Source organism: Lytechinus variegatus, chromosome 5, assembly GCF_018143015.1.
Source record: "Lytechinus variegatus isolate NC3 chromosome 5, Lvar_3.0, whole genome shotgun sequence".
NCBI classification, from domain to species: Eukaryota; Metazoa; Echinodermata; class Echinoidea; order Temnopleuroida; family Toxopneustidae; genus Lytechinus; species Lytechinus variegatus.
This window is the reverse complement of record NC_054744.1, coordinates 42,593,440-42,615,226: the sequence shown is the minus strand read 5'-3', so window position 1 is coordinate 42,615,226 and position 21,787 is coordinate 42,593,440. Positions and strand designations below refer to the sequence as shown.

The following is a 21,787-nucleotide window of genomic DNA, read 5'->3' as shown; positions in this document are numbered from 1 at the left end:
ATCAGTTTAATTCAGAAAAAAATTGAAAAGCAAACTTTAGCTGTTTCATTTGAACTGCTCATTTTCTAATATCTCCCCATCAAGACCATAACACTACTAGTAGTTTAAAGAGGAAATGAACATAACCCCCAAAACAAAGCAAAAGAGTAGAAAGTTACCTTTCAATGGGAATAGATCGTGGTCCAGAGATGGAGACTCGGTAGATGAAAGACAAAAACTTTTTAAAGGCCTCAAAGAAGGGCCAATGAGAGAGCAGACAGATGCATTTATTCACATGGATGTTGTAGACGGATGGCCCATTTTTGTTGTTGGTAGGTTTCAACTGCAAGGCCTCCCTCTGTTGTTCGCTTAGTTTCTCCTCGGGGTAGTTCTCGTAGAATGTCACAGCTGCTCCATAGACCTAGTATCGAGGGATAAGTTTGAAGGATGGTTGGGTTAGTTATGGTATGGTTTGAAAGGCAAAGGTAAACTAAGTGAATTCAAAAATGAAATACATATTAAGACTACCAGCAAGAAAAAAATAGTTTTTGAAATTGTTCAAGTATCAGCATGGAACATTTCAAAAACTAGATTCAATCTTGACTGCAAGTGGTAAGAATTAAGTCTCCATTAGAAATTATCAATATCCTTATCTCTGAATAATTTTCCCGAATAAACCATGAATCTTTCTGAAGCAATTGTTTTTTTTCTGGATACACACAGGCCATGGGTCAAGATGAATTCATGTGATTCACTTTTGAACCATCGTACACCAAGATTGTGAGTATATGAAAAATAATTGAAGATAATAATAAACATTGATTATTTATTCAAAATCTTTCCAATGCCAATTAAACTCCACCTTTTGTACCTTGCCACCGGCAATATCCGTGAGAACGAACGTGGAGAATACGGGAAGGGGATGCTCCCTTGTCTCTGCCCAGCACTCGATGGCAGCCCCCATAGGCATACAGAAGGGGATGGACTGGGGGAGGGGGAAATCCTCGTAATCCTCCAAGGGGTAACGACTCAACATATCTGGAAACAAGCAAAAAGGAGATTATTTATTGCATTTTAATTTGATCATGTACCTGTACCAATTCATGTAACAAAGATAGCCCAATCAATTCAGTAAGTCTTTCCCTCTTTCCTTGAGAAGACCTTGCAGGTGTTCCATGTACATGTAATTGCATCTTGATAAGGCAAAGAATTGCTTTCTTCACTCAAGCCTCCTTGAGATGAGGTGCAAAATGCCTTTTACAGTGTTCATACATAATAAGACATACAGTTTACCATGTTTACTATTCTAATAAATGGCCATATGCACAGGTCGTATGAGTGGATGGCCATTGTTATTTTGATATTGATTGCAAACATTTATGATACTGAGCCAAGGTGAAACTCTGTAAATTATGAGAATTGACAGAAAACTGCAAAAAAAGTCACTTTGAGTTTAGAGGAAAGTCATTTTCAAAAGTAAAAAGACAATTCACAGATAATGATGACAGAGTACATTTTTTTTATACATAGGTTATATTGCAATTAGAAGCTCAAGTATCTTCTACTTTGAAGGCTTTGGTACATGTAGCTGACAGGTTTAAACTGCATGTGTTTGTTTCATTCTTTATTAAATGCCAGGGGCCCTTTGCATAAAACTTTTTACCTGAGAAAACTCAGGTTGTTTTTACCAGAGTTTTTGCCCTGTGTTAAAGTCAATGGCAGAAATCAGACTAACCTTAGTTTTCAATTTTTACCAGGGTTTTCTCAGGTAAAAAGTTTCATGCAACAGGCCCCAGATGTGCAGTAATAAAACCGATGTACATGTAGTATTAAAATAACCCAATGGGCAACTACATATTTACAACAAAATATTGGTAAATGTTTATAACAGATTGTTGAGCAAATAAACATTGTTTCAATAATACTGTGTTGTACATTGATATTACACAGTTTATATGTACAAGTACATGTATATTGAAACAACTTTACTCAGCAAATAAAGTACTGCTATATGCATGCAAATACTCAAGGTATTTGCAGAAGTACTTAAATCGCAACAGTTTATCAGAAATGAAACTGTGCTTTATTCCTCCTTTAGTGTTCCTTCTTATCTGTGGAATTTACTACCTATTTGAGAACTACTTGGTATTTACACCAACACTGTAAATAATAGTATAACTCAGAATTCAGACTTCCTGTACACCCCCCCCCCCCCTAGGATCTATTGAACTTGAGAGAGGCTCTCTGCTCCATTGCTACCTTCTAAAACCCTACATGTAGCCAAAAAGCATGTCAATTGTTACATATTTTCAATGGGCTGGGTGTTCCCATTATAATGCAGTTTTATGGGGGAGATATGGGTTTATGGTGTGTTACAGGACAGAACATTGCAGTTGATTCACACGGAGGGAAAAATCTTCCCATTATAAGAAAATAGGAATTTTTTTTTTTGGGGGGGAGGAGGGGATATATCTACTAGTTAAGGATTTCTGTGATTCAAATCATACTTATTTCCCTAACTTTAATACATAATTGAGAAAAAAAATACATAATATATCAGTCATGATTAATATTGCTCTTTGTGTGAATTGGTGCAGAGCAAAGTTTTTTCTCTTGTATTGAGGGGGTAGGAGGCAAAAAAAAGTGACCAATCAGATTCTGGTGAAAAGAGACTCAAACCCCACTTTTCAGGTCAGTGAAAATTGGTCACCCTCTTCTTCAGATTTGTTCAACTGGTTGAGGATGCATTGTACCCTTTACCATTCATTGACAATGAACTCCATCCAGACATAAATCATCTACAAAAGACAAACATTTTTTTAAAGGGGCCAAACCAAGACTGCCATTGTATGTAAACTGATTGATTTATGGGTATTCTATAGATGGAATTGAAAGAGGCAGATAGAGAGAGAGAGAGCAAATCAGGGCTCCGTAACACAAAGGTTAGCGATTAATCACTAGATGAACTGACCTATCAAGACCTTCGTTTCATGCGCATTTTTCCAAGAATACTGACTAGGAACCAATCAGAACTGTTCTTTCAAATTAGCGATTGATCGCAAATTTTTGTGTTACTGAGCCCAGATATGGTCCATGGCACTTACCAGGGGCAATATCATATATTGTGAGGTGTTTGGTAACTGTTTCAATACCATCATCTAAATGTAAATCATGGGGATAAACGCTTTCTATGGCAGCTTCCAATTGATGAAAAAAAAATATGACCAAATTTATTAGAGTTAAAGCCCCATTAAAAAAAGATTCTCATTCAAGACCCATCATAACTGTCACAAGACAAGCCACAATCAAATATACCGAAACAAGAAATCTTGACAAGGGGGGGGGGGAGGTGGCAACTGGATCTCCTTACTGAAAGAAACCAAATTTAAACCATTCTTTTCAAAATCATTGGGACTTCAGGACTAAATAACCTTGTGCTTCTTGTAAAACATATCAGGTTTCATTACCCCGGTGTGGATAAAATGAATAAACTTGGGAACAACTGCATGGGACCTTGTAGTTGTTTTTATACAGGTTTTAAACCTCGGCCATCACGGCCCTGGAAATGTTGAAATTTGTAGTGCCCTTTCAAGTTTCCTACTTGTGCTGTAATAAAACATAGGAAGTGGCCTTGACCAAGAGACATTTAAAGGCCTGATGCATGACTATACTGCCATAGGTCCCCTATGATTTCTTACCTGCTTGATAAACTATTGAGTTTCCTCTGATTGCTGATTTCTTGTAGCAGAGATAGACATCAGACCCCATCATACTCCCCTTGTTAAGATTCTTGTTAATTAGACAGAAAGCATGTGGTGGACTCTCATTCTATAAATGTACAAAAGAGAAATGGAAAAAGGGAAAGAATATTGATTATATTCCTGGCTGAAAATGATCATCAGATTGTCTAATAAACATTAAGCAAGATATATACAGTTTAAATATAACATGTCATGAATATGCAGACAAAAAGGAATGATGTCTTGGAAAACAACTTCATGAAAATATTGGCCAATATTGGTAATCCCACCAGGTACTTGAGTCCCTCACCTGGGAAAGATACATGTACATGTATACAAGTAGACGGGTACAGAAGCTACATATAGATTCAACAGAACTGAGGAATTATGATTAACTTGAATTTTCATGAAACAAAATCAAATGAAGAAGGATATTTCATACCATCTAGTGTAGAAAGAAAAAGACAAGACAGTCACAGAAAATAAAGGCATTTCATAGGGTAAGTAATTTGTTCATTAATACATTATCTCCATATACACAGTTGTATTTATTACAAGGCAGCTGCTTGAATAAAGAAAAAATCTAATTACAACTGAAATAATGGGCACATTATATCACTTTGCCTTACATGGCTCATATACTATTTTATAAAGTATTAAGAATTAAAGCAAAATTAATCTATTTTCATTTCATGGCCTACAGATCATTTGCCAACTGAAGCAAGGAAAACTGATGAAACAAACAAAAAAGGGATTTAATTAATTTAAACAATTTCAACGATTGCACATTTCAGAATCAACAAGGCATGAATGACAACAACAAATCTCTTCAGTAATGAGGTTTGCATCCCCCAATCTATGCATATTGGGCATGATTGTGTTATTACAGCTACATGTATGTACTCAAAGAATCTATTGAAATCATTCCAATTTCAATAGAAATTGCTTTTCATGCACAGCGGTCTTATTTAGGGAAGCATCACATGTGTGAATAAACCATGGAAAATCTTTTCTTTCTTCATGTAATTTTAATACCCCCTCCCCCTTACCATTTTTACTCCATATTGCCCTGAAGGTTTTGTAACAAGGTCACAAAAAAAAACTTTTAAGGATTTTGGAAATCATAGATTATAATTGCAAAGATTGCTTTCATTTTCCTGGCATTGAAAATCAGACCGAATTAGCTTTTATAATTGGATGGCGGAAATGGGCAGAAAACATTGAGCTATGCAGGGTTGTTTACTTTCTAAAACAGTCAAGAGTATTTAGAAATAAACCTATCAGAGGCCTGATGTTCACTGAATAAGAACTGAATGGCATTCAATATAAAATACTTCTACAAGTCATGAAGGCCTAATCAGAATTTTATAAACCCCTCAAAAAAAGTTCCGCAACTCAGGTTTGAGTTCTAATAAATTTCTTAGTGTGCCATCGTCATATGTAAAAGTGGTATCATTGGAAAGTATGATTATACCTCTTTACGATCATGTGTCATTTGTAATGCTAGTGTTATGATGAAATACACAGACATGATAAATATGCAGCAATGCAAAAAATGAAATGTTGCAAAATTCGTTGCCATGTCATGTTTGAGTTCTGCAACTCAAACTGCAAGTTTGAGTGCTAATAAATTTCTTAATGTGCCATCATCATGTGTAAAAGTTATATCTTTAGAAAGCATGATTATTCTTCTTTACAATCATGTGTCATTTGTAATGCTAGTGTCATCATGAAATACACAGACATGATAAAACGCAGCAATGTTAGACATGAAATGTTGCAAAATGCGTCATTTGCAATAGCGAATTTACAATTGTTTCGAGGATGGACCGAGTGCATTCACTGTCACCCGCATGGTGTAAATTCTATAGAAATGGAGACTCTTGTTGGAAATCAATGCATTTTGCAACATTTCACTTCTGACTTTTCTCGATGTTCAGGGTGATTGCATATTCCATGATTACATAATCACAGCCAATGGCATGTCATTGTAAAGACGAATAATTCAGCTTTCCAATGATACCAGTTTCATCTTTTATACTTCATTAACCAAAAAGATATCATCCCCAAAACTGAGTTGCAAAACTTTTTTGAGGGGTTTATAAACTATGGGGTTTTAAAGCAGAGCAGATATTGAGAGGCAATGATCAATTACATTGCTTTTGTACAAAATGTAGAAATAAGTATTGTTTTGTTTTTCCATTTTATTTCTTTTAATGGAAATTATGAGGAAGGTTTCCCAAAGTGTATTAATTATCAGCGAATTTGGGAAATACATATACATGTAAAAGGTTAATCTAGGATTTCCACGTGTAGCATTAATGTCCTAAATATTGACTGTAAAAAAAAAGGTACTTGTAAAAGAAAAAAATATACACTTTTGATGTGCAAATGAAGTAATTTGTGATTGTTGTACATGTACAGTGTGGTAGTAACAGATTATTTGGGGCAATACCAGGAATATTTATTAAAATGTAATATTATCATATTCAACAATGCATCCTTTTTCTAAAGCTGGAAGATGAAAAACTGATAGGACTGAAACTCACTGAAATATCAAAAGGTGTTTTGATTTACTCAAATTACATTTTGAGACCTAAAGCCAGTTCTATCAAATAATAATGACGGGTGCCAAGTTACCCAGGATTCAAAACCTTTGGGAAAAATTGTATTCAGAAGTCAATAAAACATAACTGTCTTTTTTTTCTTTAGAGGTGACAAAAAGTACACCTGCTTTTTGTTAAAAATATTAGACAAATACAGAGCTTTCATTTGCAATCAAAACTGACTTGTCATTCTCTCACCTTTTTTCTACTTCAATTAAAAGTAATTATTAAATGTAGACTTCTCCTTGAAGAATGAATTAAATCAATTTCATTCAAGCTTATCAATTTCATACACCATGTGCATCAGGCTTATCAATGGGAGCTTCACAGTCTTTTTTTTTTAGCTCATTTTCATGTACAAAAAGATTTGGCTAGATGTGTACATGAAATGAAGTGACAGCAGTAAAATATAATACGCATGATACATGGATTCTGCATGGGTAACCTGGCAAAACAAGGCGGAAAGAATGCAAAAAAATATCCCATCAGTATTACAGAAGTCTTTACAATCATTGTTCAGAATAAGCTTTATATAAAGCATTCCTTTTAAAATATTTACCAGGTCTATTCATGGAGTTCATGTGGGCACTGATTGTGTTTTGTTTAGAAACAGAAAGTATGTGACTTTCTATACAACCTACATGTAGTGATGAAATATTTCATTTCAACATCATATTTATCCTTTTTGTTATGGTGTAATACCTGGTTAGAAAACTCGGCCCCAGCCCAATACTATTACAGAGCATGTTTGTGAGCAGAGGCGTGTATGATGTTTAAAGTCATGTGGGTTTTACCCACAAATAAAATGAAAAACCATTCACAATGGCGACTGCAAAAGTAATTTGAGAGTTGAATTTCTGCATTTGCATCACTGCAAAATTTCATCCGGGGGGCCCTTTTGATATAAAGGACTTTGTTGTAACCTTGTCATTATGGCAACTACCATGGCAACAGGGCTCAGCAGCCAACCATAATCAAGTTTACCATGGTAGTTGCCATAATGGCAAAGTTACAACAGTTGTAAGTCTTTATGAAATGGGCCCCTGGTCATCACATCAACTGCCAAACTCTTGATATGGCTTTTCAAAAAAAAAAATGCAATTCACATTAACTTGTTACAATGATTAAAAACACTAGTCTGAAAGGGCTCAATGTGACTTCTTATATCAGTTCCCATATGCCTGTGGCTTTGGAAGCCATTTCCTAAATTACCCCGACATGCCCTCGTACAAATGAAACCCATGTAGCACGACGGTGATGGAGGCAATTTCACCAAAATTAAATTCTGATTTCAATCAGTGCAATATCCTCCATACATGTACATTGTAAATGCAATGGCTTCAATGTTCAATGTTTCCCATGATTATTTTGAATGTCCAATAGTGTCATTACACTGAGCTCCTGCTCGCTGATAGTGGATCCACCCTTGTTTATTGGGGGGGGGGGGGGTGATCAAATAATTTTGAGGTCTATGCAATCTGTTGTAATTTCAGGGTATTTCTTCTATGTTTACTAAATTTTCCAACATATGAGACATGAGAAATGTAACCATGTGAATCTGGAAAGGGATTCCAAATCAAAAAGACAATTTATGATCTGCCAGCACCAAATGAGGTTCAAATGCCAAACCAAATTGGCAGTAATGAAAATATTCCCCTAACATCCAACCAACCAACCAAACCAACCAAGCCTCTTGCAGCTGCACTCCCTGCGTCCCTGGATAACACAGTGGGATTCCCAGCACAGAGCAGTGCTAGTCTACCTTCCAGACTTGACCATTGAAAAAATAAATCCTTATTTTACACAATAGTGTAACAGTAACATAAGTACAACAGACAAATCAAAATCCATGTATACAATAGAGGTGTGATTAAATACTTAAATAGGCCTAATGCCTATGGATAATGAAGCATCCCATCTCTACTGAAAATGACAGAACCTGTATACATAATACAGTATAAGATGAAATTCTTGAAAAGGGGGGAAGACTGGCAGCTTTGACTATTTCAAGTTCATCCTGCAAACTGTATTAAAACTCAAAATCTGAGGATACTCAAATTTCCTACGTTATTTCCTAAATGGAATATTGGAAGTCCTGATTCACTAATGGTTTTTCTGCACTTCCGTGCCTCGTTGGCTTTGGTGCAACGGAAAAGGAAGCATATTGATATCAGATCGCACTTGCTATAAATGTACATGTAGGACTAATGCAAATTTAAAGATACATTATGCCTACCCTCTAATACCTCTTTCATACAGCACTTTTCCCGGTTGAACTTCGCCGGCGAAGGGGAAAGTGTCCGGTATGAAAGGTACAAAGGAGAACTTCCCCAGTGAACTTCTCCACCTCTCGAGGTGGAGAACAAAATCCAATTCCAAGCGCTAGCTAGCTATTATTTCCGTGGGTAAATGTGGAAGGCCACGCTTTATGAGCGGTTCGATCATTCCATAGAGTTAAATACACTCGAACTACATTTTTTTTCACTAACGATATTATAAAAGCGTTATTTTACATGCTTAAAATATCAAAATACTTTGATTCTTTCTTGTTTTGCTTCTAATATTTCTAAAATATGTTGTAATTTAGATATTTTTTACACCTTTTTTGTAATTTGTGAGAAGCAAAGTTTACAATATTTTTCTTCTAATTCTGCATGCAAGTGCCGAATGGGCTGATCAGCTGAGAAGTGTTTACCAGCCGTCTTCTCCAAAACTTCACTGATAAAATTAATTAGGTATCTGCAATTAATAAGGAAAGAGTACGATTAAAATTCAAATTAAAAAGTAATCTTCTGTTTCTTTCTCAGGTGAATAATAAAGGCCCAATGAAAAGGTGGAAAGATGCTAAATCACCCCTAGAAAAAGGGCTAAGGAGTCACAAAATTTTTTAAGGATAGAAACCGCTGTCACTCCTTTTCTTCCCTCTTCCATCCTTTTTGCCTTTGTGGTTTTTTTAGAGTGTAAGGCCTACATGTATGCCAAGTAAGGTTTATTAAATAAGTTTGTCTGATTCCAGACTAATAAAGTCCATACCAGTGCTATCAGGTGGTTAATCAAAAGATGAGTCACAAAAAAACTTGGGAGATTTCATCAACAAACACCTGCCAATTTTACAAGAAAGAAATAAACATGCACTGCTTCATTTTCAATAACATGAACATTTCAAAGCTATTCTAATTGAATTCACTATAATCATTGCAATCACTCTCACCTATAATTTGGTCATATGGCTAAAAAAAATCATAATAAGTTTCAGTAATCATAACATGGATTATAAAACCTCAGAGTCTCTAAAAAAAACTGGCTCAGAGGAAATATGATAAATGTAGTGTTTGCTTTCGATACTTGTTCTCAATTTCTCCAGGTACCAAAAAATACAGATATTTCCTTCAATTGCACTATTTTTTTGTAGAGAAGTGGAAAACACATCAAACACATATCAATATCAGGTTGGGCCTCCATCAAGGTAGCATGTTTTGCCTGAAGGGAGTGTGAAACCATTTCCCAGTCATTGAATTTTGTCAGTTGCGAAGTGTTATTGGCAACCAGTTTCGCTGATAAACCCACTGTATACTGTATCAATGTATACACTACAGGCTACATGTGTATGTATTTGTAATGCCAAGGGCTCGTGTAAAGTATTGTCCATTACATTTTACATTATTACCAGTTGAATTCAGAGGGGATACTCTAAAACAGAATTGTTATCATGCAATGCATGATAATTCAAAGGTCCCATAATAAAGGGCTATAACTACTGTTCAGAAATATCTACATATTTGTATGTACCAGTAAACAAAATTCATTACTGACCCCCCCAAAAAAAACAAAAAAAAGATAATAATGATAAAAATAATAATCTTATAAATAAATGCTTAAAAAATAGTACATGTAATCGCTAGAGGGTATTCATTTGTCTCGCAATCTACTATGGTCAACAAGGAAATTCGTGATCACTCTCCCAAAAAGTGTTCACTAGCTTTCTAGGAAATTTGTGATCACTCTCGCAAAAAGTGTTCACTAGCTTACAAGTTCACGAGCTTTCGAGTGCCGCTGCAACTCTTTATCAAGTGACGAAAATTATCTGATAACTTAGTCTTTAGTACATGTACTTGTAGTTTTTAAATGCATTGCTGACTTCATAACAAAATTGAATTGCTAAGTACTGGCAAAATTTTGTTTCACACATATCTGTTCCAAGTTCAACATGCATCCCCCACCCTCCATCTCTTCCACGTATGTACTTGCAGTTCCCACAAGGCTATAGAGGAGGGGGAGTCGTGATCAAGCTACCCTAATTCTATGCATTCAGGTGATTACTCAGGGGCACAGAGTGACCCACTTCTAAAATATTCAGTCTAAAATAGGAGGGATGGAGAATGCTAATGTCACTCTAGAGAGCTCATATTGCATCTATTTTATTTATTGCTTCTAGAAGGAGAATGGATCCATGGAAGGAGTGACCAGCTTGAATATCTCAAACTCAATAAAAATGAAACAATAAACAAAAAAATGAGTGCTGCTTCATGTAGAAATTGTGTTTATAGGCCTGTACCCTCACGCTTACAATATACTGAATTACAAAGAAAGAGAGGAGTATAATTCTTTCCATTATCATCATATAAAAATGGGTAAAATAAAAAAGTAATACAAGAGTAATTGCTGAATAAAATAATGAATGATCAAGATTGATTGAATAAAAATAATTGACTAAAATATGCCTACCTGAATGAATCAAACAAATTTCATAAATAAAATGAACAAATTAATAAATAGGCCTACACAAAACAAAAAAGATCAATATTAAAATAAAATAAAGTACATGTATTAAGTTTAACTTAAAAATATAGGCCTAATCAATAAACACAAAACACATTAAAACATTGAATGAAATAGAGCCAAACAGCAAAAATTTCAGCACTGATGAAGCTTGATGTTTTATGATCCTCTCTGAAGATGAAAAAATGTCAACAAACAAAGTCAACCATTATAGAGTTGGTATCAGTTTCAGAGTGCTCAGTATAACATGACACATTCACACTTCCTAATTAGGGAAATTTGTCAAATTGTTGTCAGGATAAAATATCTTAATATACATGTAGGCCTAATCATTCACACGAGCACGAACCAGATTATATTCTTTTAGAGAATATTCAACAAAATGTATACTTCCCTATCTAGCAAAGATGTAGGCTACATGTAGGCCTATATCTACCTGCCTCATATTGAAAGTTCTCCCTATTAAATGCACTTATTAAAAATTGTGAGTACATATTTTTTTATACAAGCAGGTTTCTTTTACTTGCTATAAATTACATAGGACTACCTGGTGTTTTCTGATCAAGGTAGAAAGTTCAATCAGAAAATACTATGTGTTTTGTTCTATCGGGAGGGTATGAAAGCACCATTAGGTGTAATGTAAGATGTTGATAGCTCTAATTCATGAGGTTCTGGTATATGTAACTTTATCTCATGGCAATGATTGATGAGTACTCAATGCGGCTTAACAATTCATATCTTTCACATGTAATTATGTCACTGTTGATACTATGCAGTAAAGGGCCTATTCTCCTTCTTTCACTGTTCACTGAAAATTATATGTACAAAAATATTAGGGATAATTTACCCCCCCCAAAAAAAATGGTACTACCAGTACCATTTTTTTGGGGGGGGGGGCAGGAGCCAAAATGAAAGTGAAAGATATGGAAATTTCTACTACGTTAAATTATGAATCATGTGCAATATATGACAAAGCAAAAAGCAAACTGTATTCATGTTGGCCTACACATATTGTACTATGCCTGTAGTTATGACTATATGCAAGAGTAGAAACTACATGTAGATGTTCAGTGACTGGGTCAGATGTGTACATGCGGATCATGAATACTTGTTCAAACACGGACGACCTCCACAAGACACTCTCTGACATTTCAGGGTCTGACCCACTAAAATTTATTGGCCATCAGCTCTGGTATTGACACTGAACCAAAGTGGATATGAAACCCAGAGGTACAAGGTGGGCAAAATGGCAATATATCAGCTTGCTTACCATCCGTGATTAGAATTAGATTGATTTCAAGTCATGGGAATATTTCCACATTTTAAGAGAATCAGAGCTTCATGGGCTTTCGTTTTGGAAGCACTGTGTTTCTCCTTCACCAACGCTGCCCTTGTTTTCTTGGAATACCATAATTAGATTTGCATCGGAGATGACACATCACGAAAACTGAAGGAAAAAAATCCTGTCAACTCATCATCTTAACTTGTCATCTTCTTTTTTACAAAAGCAAAAAGAAAAAAAAAAAAAATACTTGGAGAAGTAGACTTTAAAGACTGACCTCCCCCCCCTTATATGCCTAATCAGGATCACTAGCAAAGGTGCTGTTCAAAGGGGATAATCATGTGCCCCCCCTTTCCCCAGTTCCCAATCACTAGTGTGACTTCATGTATCAGATGCCTTGGTCATGTGACAGAAAAAAAATGCCACTTAGACATTCCCTTGCTTAAGCCTACCTGTATATTACCCTAACTAGAAATGACATTGTACAATACAAAATATAATAACTCCAAAACCATTTATTACTATTTCATATTTTTCATCTCATAAAGATGAAAACAGACAAGAATTGAATCTTCCTTGTTGAGGAAATGGCACATCATAGTGATGGCATTTTAACTACTGCTTTCATATACTTTCATACCAAACATCTCTGAAAATATATGGCCGTCTGCACCATCCCGAGTTTTCGAATTAGCTCGCTATTTCTGATCTGGCAAATTATCCCGATCTGAGCAATCTCGAAATTATTTGCAATGGAGTCGCAATTATCGCGTTAGTTCGTAGGATTAATCTCGAGATTGCAATCCCAAGTCAACTTGGGATTATTTGCAAAATAGCGCACTATTTTACGAATCATCGCGCTAATTCGTAGGTGCAGACGCACTCAGGATTATTTATTCACGGCGTCAGACCATAATGCATCGATGCCTCGCTAGAGCAGGAATCGCTCTTCTTGCGATGGTGGAGACGGGGTTTCTTGAATCTTGAGATTAATCGCGAAGAGGGCCGATCGGGCTAACATCTCGAGATTGAGCAAACTCTGGATGGTGCAGCACCGCCTTTAATATGAAAGTGCAATGTCTTTCAATGTAGAATGAAAAACATGTTACCTACGACATTTCATAATACCATTTTACATCCAAAATGGGTGACTCAATTTTAAGAAAAAAGGGTACTTTTCAAAAATAAGGGTGTAACAATAAACATTGTGAGAAAAATAAAATTAATCAAAATGCCCTCGAGTATTAAATGCTGCACATACTAGCATTTCTCCAACCTAACACTAGCTTCTTTCTTTAACTCGCTGAATGTGTGACGGCTGTGCTATCAAGCCCGCAAGCGAGTCTCTTGCCATACAGAATCCACCGCGAAATGCAAAAAAAAAAAGAAATGAAAATCTTTTGAAAGAAAACTTAGCTGCATCTGTGGCAAAATGCATAAACAGGGTTAATATTTTTCATTGGCGGGCTAAAATGAGTCATACACCAAACACATTGTGGAGTTTAATGCTCTTGAGGTTATGATTGGCCAGACTGAATAAACACACAGACAATAGGATATTATTCGATTTGGCATTGGCCCTGTATTCCAGCCTCATGAAGCTCCTTTATCAAAGCCAACACGATGATGGAATCAGCGCAAGCTCACCCATTTTGCACAAATATTACTACACGCAACTACCTCCACTGAAGAGAATGGATGGGGAAGCAATTTGGTTGATATTGCATGGCTAATTTGCTGAAAATCATGAAGTGATTGGAGGCTGGCTAATAGACATAAATTTACATAAAGTAGGGTAATGAAAATGCATTAGTTACCCCAATTCAAGGCATTTCTGTTATGACATATTCATGATAAGAGTGTCCCTAATGTGGGAAGGGGTTAAAATGCAACAAGTTCAAATGTACATGTAGCTCTGTTACCTAACATTCTGGGTGTCTTTTTCATCTGTGGTAATGGTATAACATTTTTACAGCATTTTATACAATGGTTTTTATAAAAGGGAGGGGTGGTGTTAAGGTTCTCTACATTTCATGAAATAACTGTATTAAAAAAGTTTACATGGTTAAAGAGATACAATAAAGCTTAAAAACATGGATTCAGAGAAATCCTACACCTTATCTTTAATAATTCATTTTATAAAAAAAGCTATATCAAGTGCCCTCCCCTCCCAAAAAAGAATGAAAAATACATTATTTGATCAGCTTCAAGTTGGAAGCATTAATATTTTCTTTCATTACTGCATTCCCTTTCCTCATTTACAAATGAGATTGACTGAGAATGTCTTTAGAATTTAAATTATATATATTCCTTTGCCTGTGAAGAGAAAAAAATTTGAGGTTTCAATCACATTCTTGGATTTTATAGTAATGGGAGGCACTGATACATTAAAGTTTAAAAGCTGAGTGTGATTAGATTTTTTTCTTCCCTTTCATTTGATGAAGGCCTACTTTTTATTTTGAATTATTTTTGAAAGTATTTCTGCTCAAAAGTGATGAATGTGAATGTGGTCACTTGTCTGGAATAAGAAACTTCATAATGTAGTCATCAAGTCATGTTCAGTCCAAACCCCAACTCTCTCTAAAAATGAAGCCTCAATACTACATCAGAAGAAAAACAATCTCATTATTATATGTATACATATGGAACCTATATTATACTCTTGAACATTTTAACTTTTTTTAAATAAAACAATATACCCAAGCAGCCAAGTGTTGTATTGTATAATATTAATGTCTCTGTATGCATTTGTACAGTATATATTACGTGTACCACAATATATGTTTGCACAGTTTTAAGACGGTTTAATTCAAACACGATCATTAAAGTGACTAGTCACAAAGCAAATAGAAGTGACTGCATGGAACTGGATATGGAAGGCAAAGACAGAAAACTTCCGGTCCAATGGAGTAGAACATTCATAAACCACAAGTACAGTATGTACATTTGCCTTCTTGTTCATCAGATTCCTGTGAAATATACTCTAGACTTTGGTCTGAGTGAAATTAAATAGTACACAATATATCCCGCCACTTTTGAAATGTCAACATCAGGATTGTTTATACTGCAGAAAAGCCAATATGAAATAGAAAAACACATGTATGCTAGTGTTGTACAATAATTTATATTTTGCATGGAACTCTCTTAAATAAAATAAAAATATAAAAAAATATTTTGCATTTGAATTCTATTGTTTAATGGAGTGACAAAATTTTGGGCATCCATACATGTACACCTGTGGACTGAGTATTATAAACAAAAAGAACTTATCAAATTAATTTCAAACATCAAAGAGGAATAAGGATTTTTTTTTAAATTCACATCATTTTACCATCCCGCTCCCCCTAAAACCACTCCTCTACCCCTATAAGGGTGTGTTTATGCTTCCATTGCGAGGACAGAATCAGCGATTTCAAACGTCGATTCAAAACGCCGATCGTAAACGTGGTTCTGGGAGTGCTGTTTATGCTTAACTTTTCAGAGCAAATCATGATCTCCAGCTGGCTTCGCATCGTAAAGCGAGGTCAAATTGGGCGCGCCTTTTTTCGAAAGTTTTTTTTCCGATTGTTGTTATTACGTGGAGATAAGCATGGAGCAATACGACTGTATTGCCCAGGGATTTTCATCTCACCGGAAGCATGTACCAAATGACGTCATTTAAACACGTTTACGATCGTTGTTCTGTTTATACTTCCCCAGAAAGCCTGATTCTGGTCAAATGACGTTTACAAACGCACCTTTTTGTGAGTTTACGATCGGCGTTTTGAAACAGCGTTTAAATGAATGTGAGCATGGACGCAACCATGTTTTGGACTAACCACATTTGGGAACGCTGATTCTGGCCTGAAAAGTGGAAGCATAAACACGGCCTAATTTAATTTCAAGAACAGCATAATTCATGTTAGAATCATCAAGGTACAACCCTGTATCCTGACATTTCCCTCTATCACCATGCTGTCTCTTCATGTTTTCAAGATTCTTCACAGCTGGTAGAAAAGACATAAATATAGAGATGGGCACCATGGCAAGAAATCATACTCATGCAAAGCGATAAATCTAAATTTAGCTCACCGATGCACTTCAAACATACATTTCGCTTCAATATGTATTTGTCGTCTGGAAATATCATGCAAGAAGTGAAGCACTCGGGGGAATGTCTGTGCATAATGTACACAATACTACACACCCACCTTTTTTATTTGGGGAAAAAAAATCAGTCAAATTTTATTCTAGGTTTACTTTTTTTAAGTTTGAGTAAAAAAAAATCAATCCATTATTCAAACACAAATAATTGAAAAGAATATTTGAGTCAGTTGTGGTCCAGATGCCACTGATCTAAGAAAAAATCTTCAAGTTTGCTACGCTGGCAAAAATCCTTCAGAATGTCCTGTAATAGTGTAATGTAACTGTATGCACGTATGTATCTGACTTATACCTTTAAATTCCCATCAAAAATTTAAATTGGAAGAGACAACTGGTGCACAGATGCCATAGAGAATGACAATGAAATGACTCAAATTACCTCCTGCTTCTTCTCCCTGTGCCAAGACAGAGAAAGTCAAGGAGGCCTACATGTACATGCACACACTTCTCCTCAAACATGCACCAAGTCATATGAATCGCTGTTGCTAGGAGAAAATAAGCAACAACTTTTGCACATTTAAACATGATAAATATTTTACGAAACAGGAGGAGCTGCGTACAGTTATTAAATACAGGAACCATGACTGGGAAAGTTTTCCTTTTCTCCACTTACAAAATACCATCTAAAACAAGGAACATAAACATGTATAAAGTCTGTATGAACTAGTAAACAATACTCTCATCACATTTCATTTGGCAAATTTACCATACAATGTAATTGAACGATTATTTTTATTAACCAATATTGGGAATAAAGTCCAATTAGGAAATGTTTGATAATATTGTGGAATTACATGTACCATTTCCTATTAAATCCCAACAGTTCAGTATGTACAAATATCTCTTGGTTTTATGCCAACATGTTTTGCACTGTTCCTTTTAATATAATCTCATCTGACCCCATGCTCATTTTGATGCCAAATAGATACGCACAATTGAGCAACGTGTACAGCATTGTTAAGTCACAGAAACTATCCATTCGTATTGCCTTTTTTTGAATTGCAATAGAATGTACAGAGACAGAATATACAACAAATACAATGTTTATGAACCTGCATACATGTATGTGTGTTCATGTAGGCCTACATGTACATAAATGTGTAGGCCTATACATGTACATGCCAATTATTCGAGAAGAACTATCTACATGTACTTTCATTGCCTAGATGTGAATGATTGCTTTCTTTGAAGTATTGTTTCTGCTGTGTATAGACTGTACATTATATTTTTTTATCATGTTTGGGCATCTATTATTAAATACAAAATATAAAAAAGAAAAAGAAAAGAATATAATGAAATACACCATAGGTATACATTTTTCCTTCAAGTTATTGATTTTTTGAATTTCATTCATTTGAAGTTGATTGTTCTATTCATTCATTCATTTTCATTTAATTTCAGTCATTTATTTCTTCACTGTTATTAAATAATTGATAAATTTTCTTCATACTCTATCACTTTTTTTTTAATTGTAATAATCTTTGTTGCTGAAGACTCAAGCCGGTGATTAATAGAGCATTAAATAGTTGAAAATTGAATCAAGCACACAGCACTGTATTTCTTATCTATAATCTTAAAAAAAAACTGTTTGTCTAATAATATTTTGCAAAAAATATTATTAGACAAACAATTATGTACGAGGCTGAGCATTTTATACAGTTTGTTTGAAAGTCAATCCCATTAAACAACCCATGTGTACTATTGATACTTCAAGCAAAGCAAGATACAAATATGTAGATTTCTATGTAAACACTATTTTGCAAATTTACTTCTTGCATAGTATTCTGAGAGTGATAAAATCTTAAAATGCTAAACTTGACATTTCAAAAGGTGCATTATTCCCATGATTCAAACAAGCATTTCCGACAAAATTGTTTTCTGCCAGCTTTATATGCACCTCACGACAGCAAGAAGCCGCAATCAAAATCTACAGCAGCAATTGGTAAAAATACCGCAATACTGAATTAATTATCCTGGACAATTGGAATCATGCTCAGATACAATTATGTTCTTCAGTGAGTAGTGGGAGACAAGTAATTTTGGTACTTGATATTTCTTGGTGTTTACATCAATCTTTCTCAGAGGGACATGTTTGTTTAAAGGTATTGTTTAACTTTGTGAGCAGCCGATTTAAACAATTCTCAAACCAAGATGAAACATGTGTACAAGTGCATGTATTAGAACTAATAAACCCTGAAAACAACCATTATTGAGAATGAAAAGCTAAAACTACAAGGCAAACTCTGATTTTGTAAATAGGTGTCTTATAGACGCCTAAATAGTACACATAAGTGTATGGGATGAAATTAAGATGGTGTTTCCGGTCACTTTATATTTCAATTTTTGAAGCACTTAATAATAATTATTTTCGAACGCAATTTTTTCTGGGCTTCATTTTTTTTAACATATCACAGACACAGGTGACAAGTGTGACCTTCTAGCTCAGATTTTTTTAAAGTCAAACCATTGTTAACCAATCACTTTAATAATCTGCAAGAACAGACTCATATTTGACACTTCAACCAATAATAGGTCTAGGGTGAAGACTAACCTCCAAAGTCTGGAGTCAAATAGAGTCAGCCACAGTGCAGAGTGAATCTAGTCTCATTAATTCAGACTCTGCATTTTGCACTATGTGAATCGTGAATACCTAGAGTCTGTACCTGCAGATTAATGTTTGTTATTGATTGCATTTTCATTTGTCTCAAGAGAGTGGGCTGACAGAGCAATATAACATTCCTATGACATTTAAATGACGTGACAATCATATTCTTGTTATTTTATGTCCATGTCATGTCAACCATAATCATAACATTCTTTTTAATACTTGATGACATTTCCTAACCTATAAAGCTAAAGGTCACATGCTTGTGCACAAACATCCTCAAACTCAACACAAAATTGAGGATGTGAAGTAGAGAGACAGATAGAGAGATAGAAAGAAAGCAAGGAAGATACCAGGGGAAAGAGAGAGTGAGAAAAAGAAAAGGAGAGATAGAAGAGAGCATATGAAAGCCAACATTATCAATTACAATTCTCAACCAAGATAATCTCTAATGGAATGGCCAAGTCCAAAGAAGATGGAACTATTTCTGCATCCTTCTTCCTTAATTAACTTTCATGATTTAATCTTTCAAAGACGAAAGATCCTACAGAAAGCAGAAAATCAGACAGGTATTACATTCTTTGATTCTTTGCAAAACTTACAATTGATTATGTTGGATGATGACATATAAAACAAAATAATACTAATATTGTAGAACATATTATCTTCAGGGTACTGTGCAATGAGAAGTCTCTTATTTCTAAATGCATGAGATTATAATCATTAATATTGTTATTATAAAAATCCATGCATACAGTACCTTGTTCATGAGGATAACACAAATGTCAATGACAGCCAGCGAATTGTGGGGAGCATTCTCGGATGCTCGACGATAGGTGATGTATGCCCTCTGGTTATTAACTCCTATTCGGTTGCTCACATTGGCTGGATGGCCGTTGGGGGTATGGCTGACTATCTCACAGCCCGGCATCACCCTCTCCTTACCCTCATACAAGATCCTAAAATAAAGAAATTTAATTTCATTTATATTTCAAACATAATATAAGCCAATATGAACAGCATCAGCTCAAGCTCTAAATTGGAAGTCCCTGGTTCTTTTACTTTTAATTACCCATAAAAGAATGAAAAACAATCAAACAAGTTAATATTTTAAAAAATCATTGACTTGACAAATGAAATCAATATCAAATGAATAATCAAATTAAAAAAATCGATGTGCAAAAAACCTAAAAACTTTAGGGGATTTACAGTATTTTCACAAAAAATGATGTCGCAAGTTCAAGTTTCAAACGTAATTGTCCTACATGTACAAGTACTTACATGTGGGTTACACGCTCCTAGAATATCATTATGTATTGGAATACAGTATACAAATGAAACAAGAGATGAGAAAGTGATACCACACCTCAAACTCTCGCATGATCATATGACAGCCATGAAAATTCACTTTTATTCTTCTGTACATGCATGGGAGTGAACAAAGCAACTGCACATCATGTTAAAAATTATCAAGGGCAAATTGCAAAGGGCAAAATTTAGAATTCAATTTACAAACATATTCTCTATCCTCATCTCTAAAAGTGTTACCAATATTCTATTTTTTTTACATGTGCAGTAAAAGGTACAAGCATGAACTCTCTTTTTTAAGTTTCCTATATTAAAAGACAAAGCAAGTTTCACCATTCTAGACAAAATATAGGCCTACCTATATTTATAATTCAAGAAGTTTCTTTTGATAATATTTGTTGAGGAAGTGGAGATTTAGGGAGAGAGACTAAGGTAAATGACTTCACAAGGCTTGATTTTATTCGTTTAGAGCAGTAGCCACAATTCTGCCCAATGTTTACCTAGGGGCATCCAACAACACGAAGACTGATGAAAGTATCCTTTCCCTCAGAAGACATTTTTGAATAAATTGCCTATAAATTTGTTAGTAAGAATGAACTGAAAAATAAAACAAAAATAGCCTTTAGCTAGGTTTCCTCGCATGCATAGTGCGAAGTAGACTTACCCAATATCAGTAAGAGGGGGTTTTTCATAGCCCCTACGGATGCAGATAAAAATAGAAGGGCTTGCTAAACTTCCATGATTGAGATCAGCTGGTAGACCACTGGGTGTAGACTCTACACAGGTATATCCTGTTGGGATCTGTGTTTATTAAAAATATCAGACAAAATGGAAATAGCTTTTAATAATGGTGAATTATTAATATGCAAAGTAGCATAAAGAAATTTTATATCAGAGAAAGAGATTGAAAAAATCTTGTACAGCACAATTCACATGAATATTGTTAATGTACTTTTCATTGTGAAGCCAGAATGCCAAAAATACAACAAACCAGGGCATAATTTTTATGAAAATATATGTATAGTATATTTACATTAAATCTGCAAAACATGTTTTGTTTATTTTGTTATTTTGTTGTTGTTACTTGTTGGTAAATGCATTATGCATTGTGTGTATTGAGGATGCCATGTATATGTACGTAGTATGATGCTATTTACTAGCTGCATGCTATTAAAAACTAGATCATCTACATGTACATGTATATCAAATCCATCAGAACTGCAATCGGTTTTCACACAAACTTGATGGATCGTACTCTCCTGCAATATGTCAATTGAGATTAACAAGTTCATTTTTCAGGATGTTCAGAGATATAAAAGTTCACAAACTCTACAGGTACATCTCA

General features: G+C 34.8%; 1 protein-coding gene across 5 annotated transcripts in view; it reads right to left on the bottom strand.

Moving 5' to 3' along the window:
- The window catches only part of LOC121416209 (C-myc promoter-binding protein-like), a 71,627-nt gene that overhangs the window by 29,875 nt on the left and 19,965 nt on the right, over window positions 1-21,787 (bottom strand). For 3 of the 5 annotated variants that reach the window (XM_041609702.1, XM_041609704.1, XM_041609703.1), the window contains 5 exons: window positions 21,107-21,243; window positions 19,895-20,093; window positions 3,678-3,807; window positions 842-1,017; window positions 159-400 (listed from right to left, as the gene is read on the bottom strand). In XM_041609702.1, coding sequence (XP_041465636.1) covers window positions 159-400; window positions 842-1,017; window positions 3,678-3,807; window positions 19,895-20,093; window positions 21,107-21,243 — 884 coding nt within the window. The remainder of the gene's footprint in view (window positions 1-158; window positions 401-841; window positions 1,018-3,677; window positions 3,808-19,894; window positions 20,094-21,106; window positions 21,244-21,787) is intronic. The other 2 variants (XM_041609705.1, XM_041609706.1) reach the window with 1 other exon arrangement.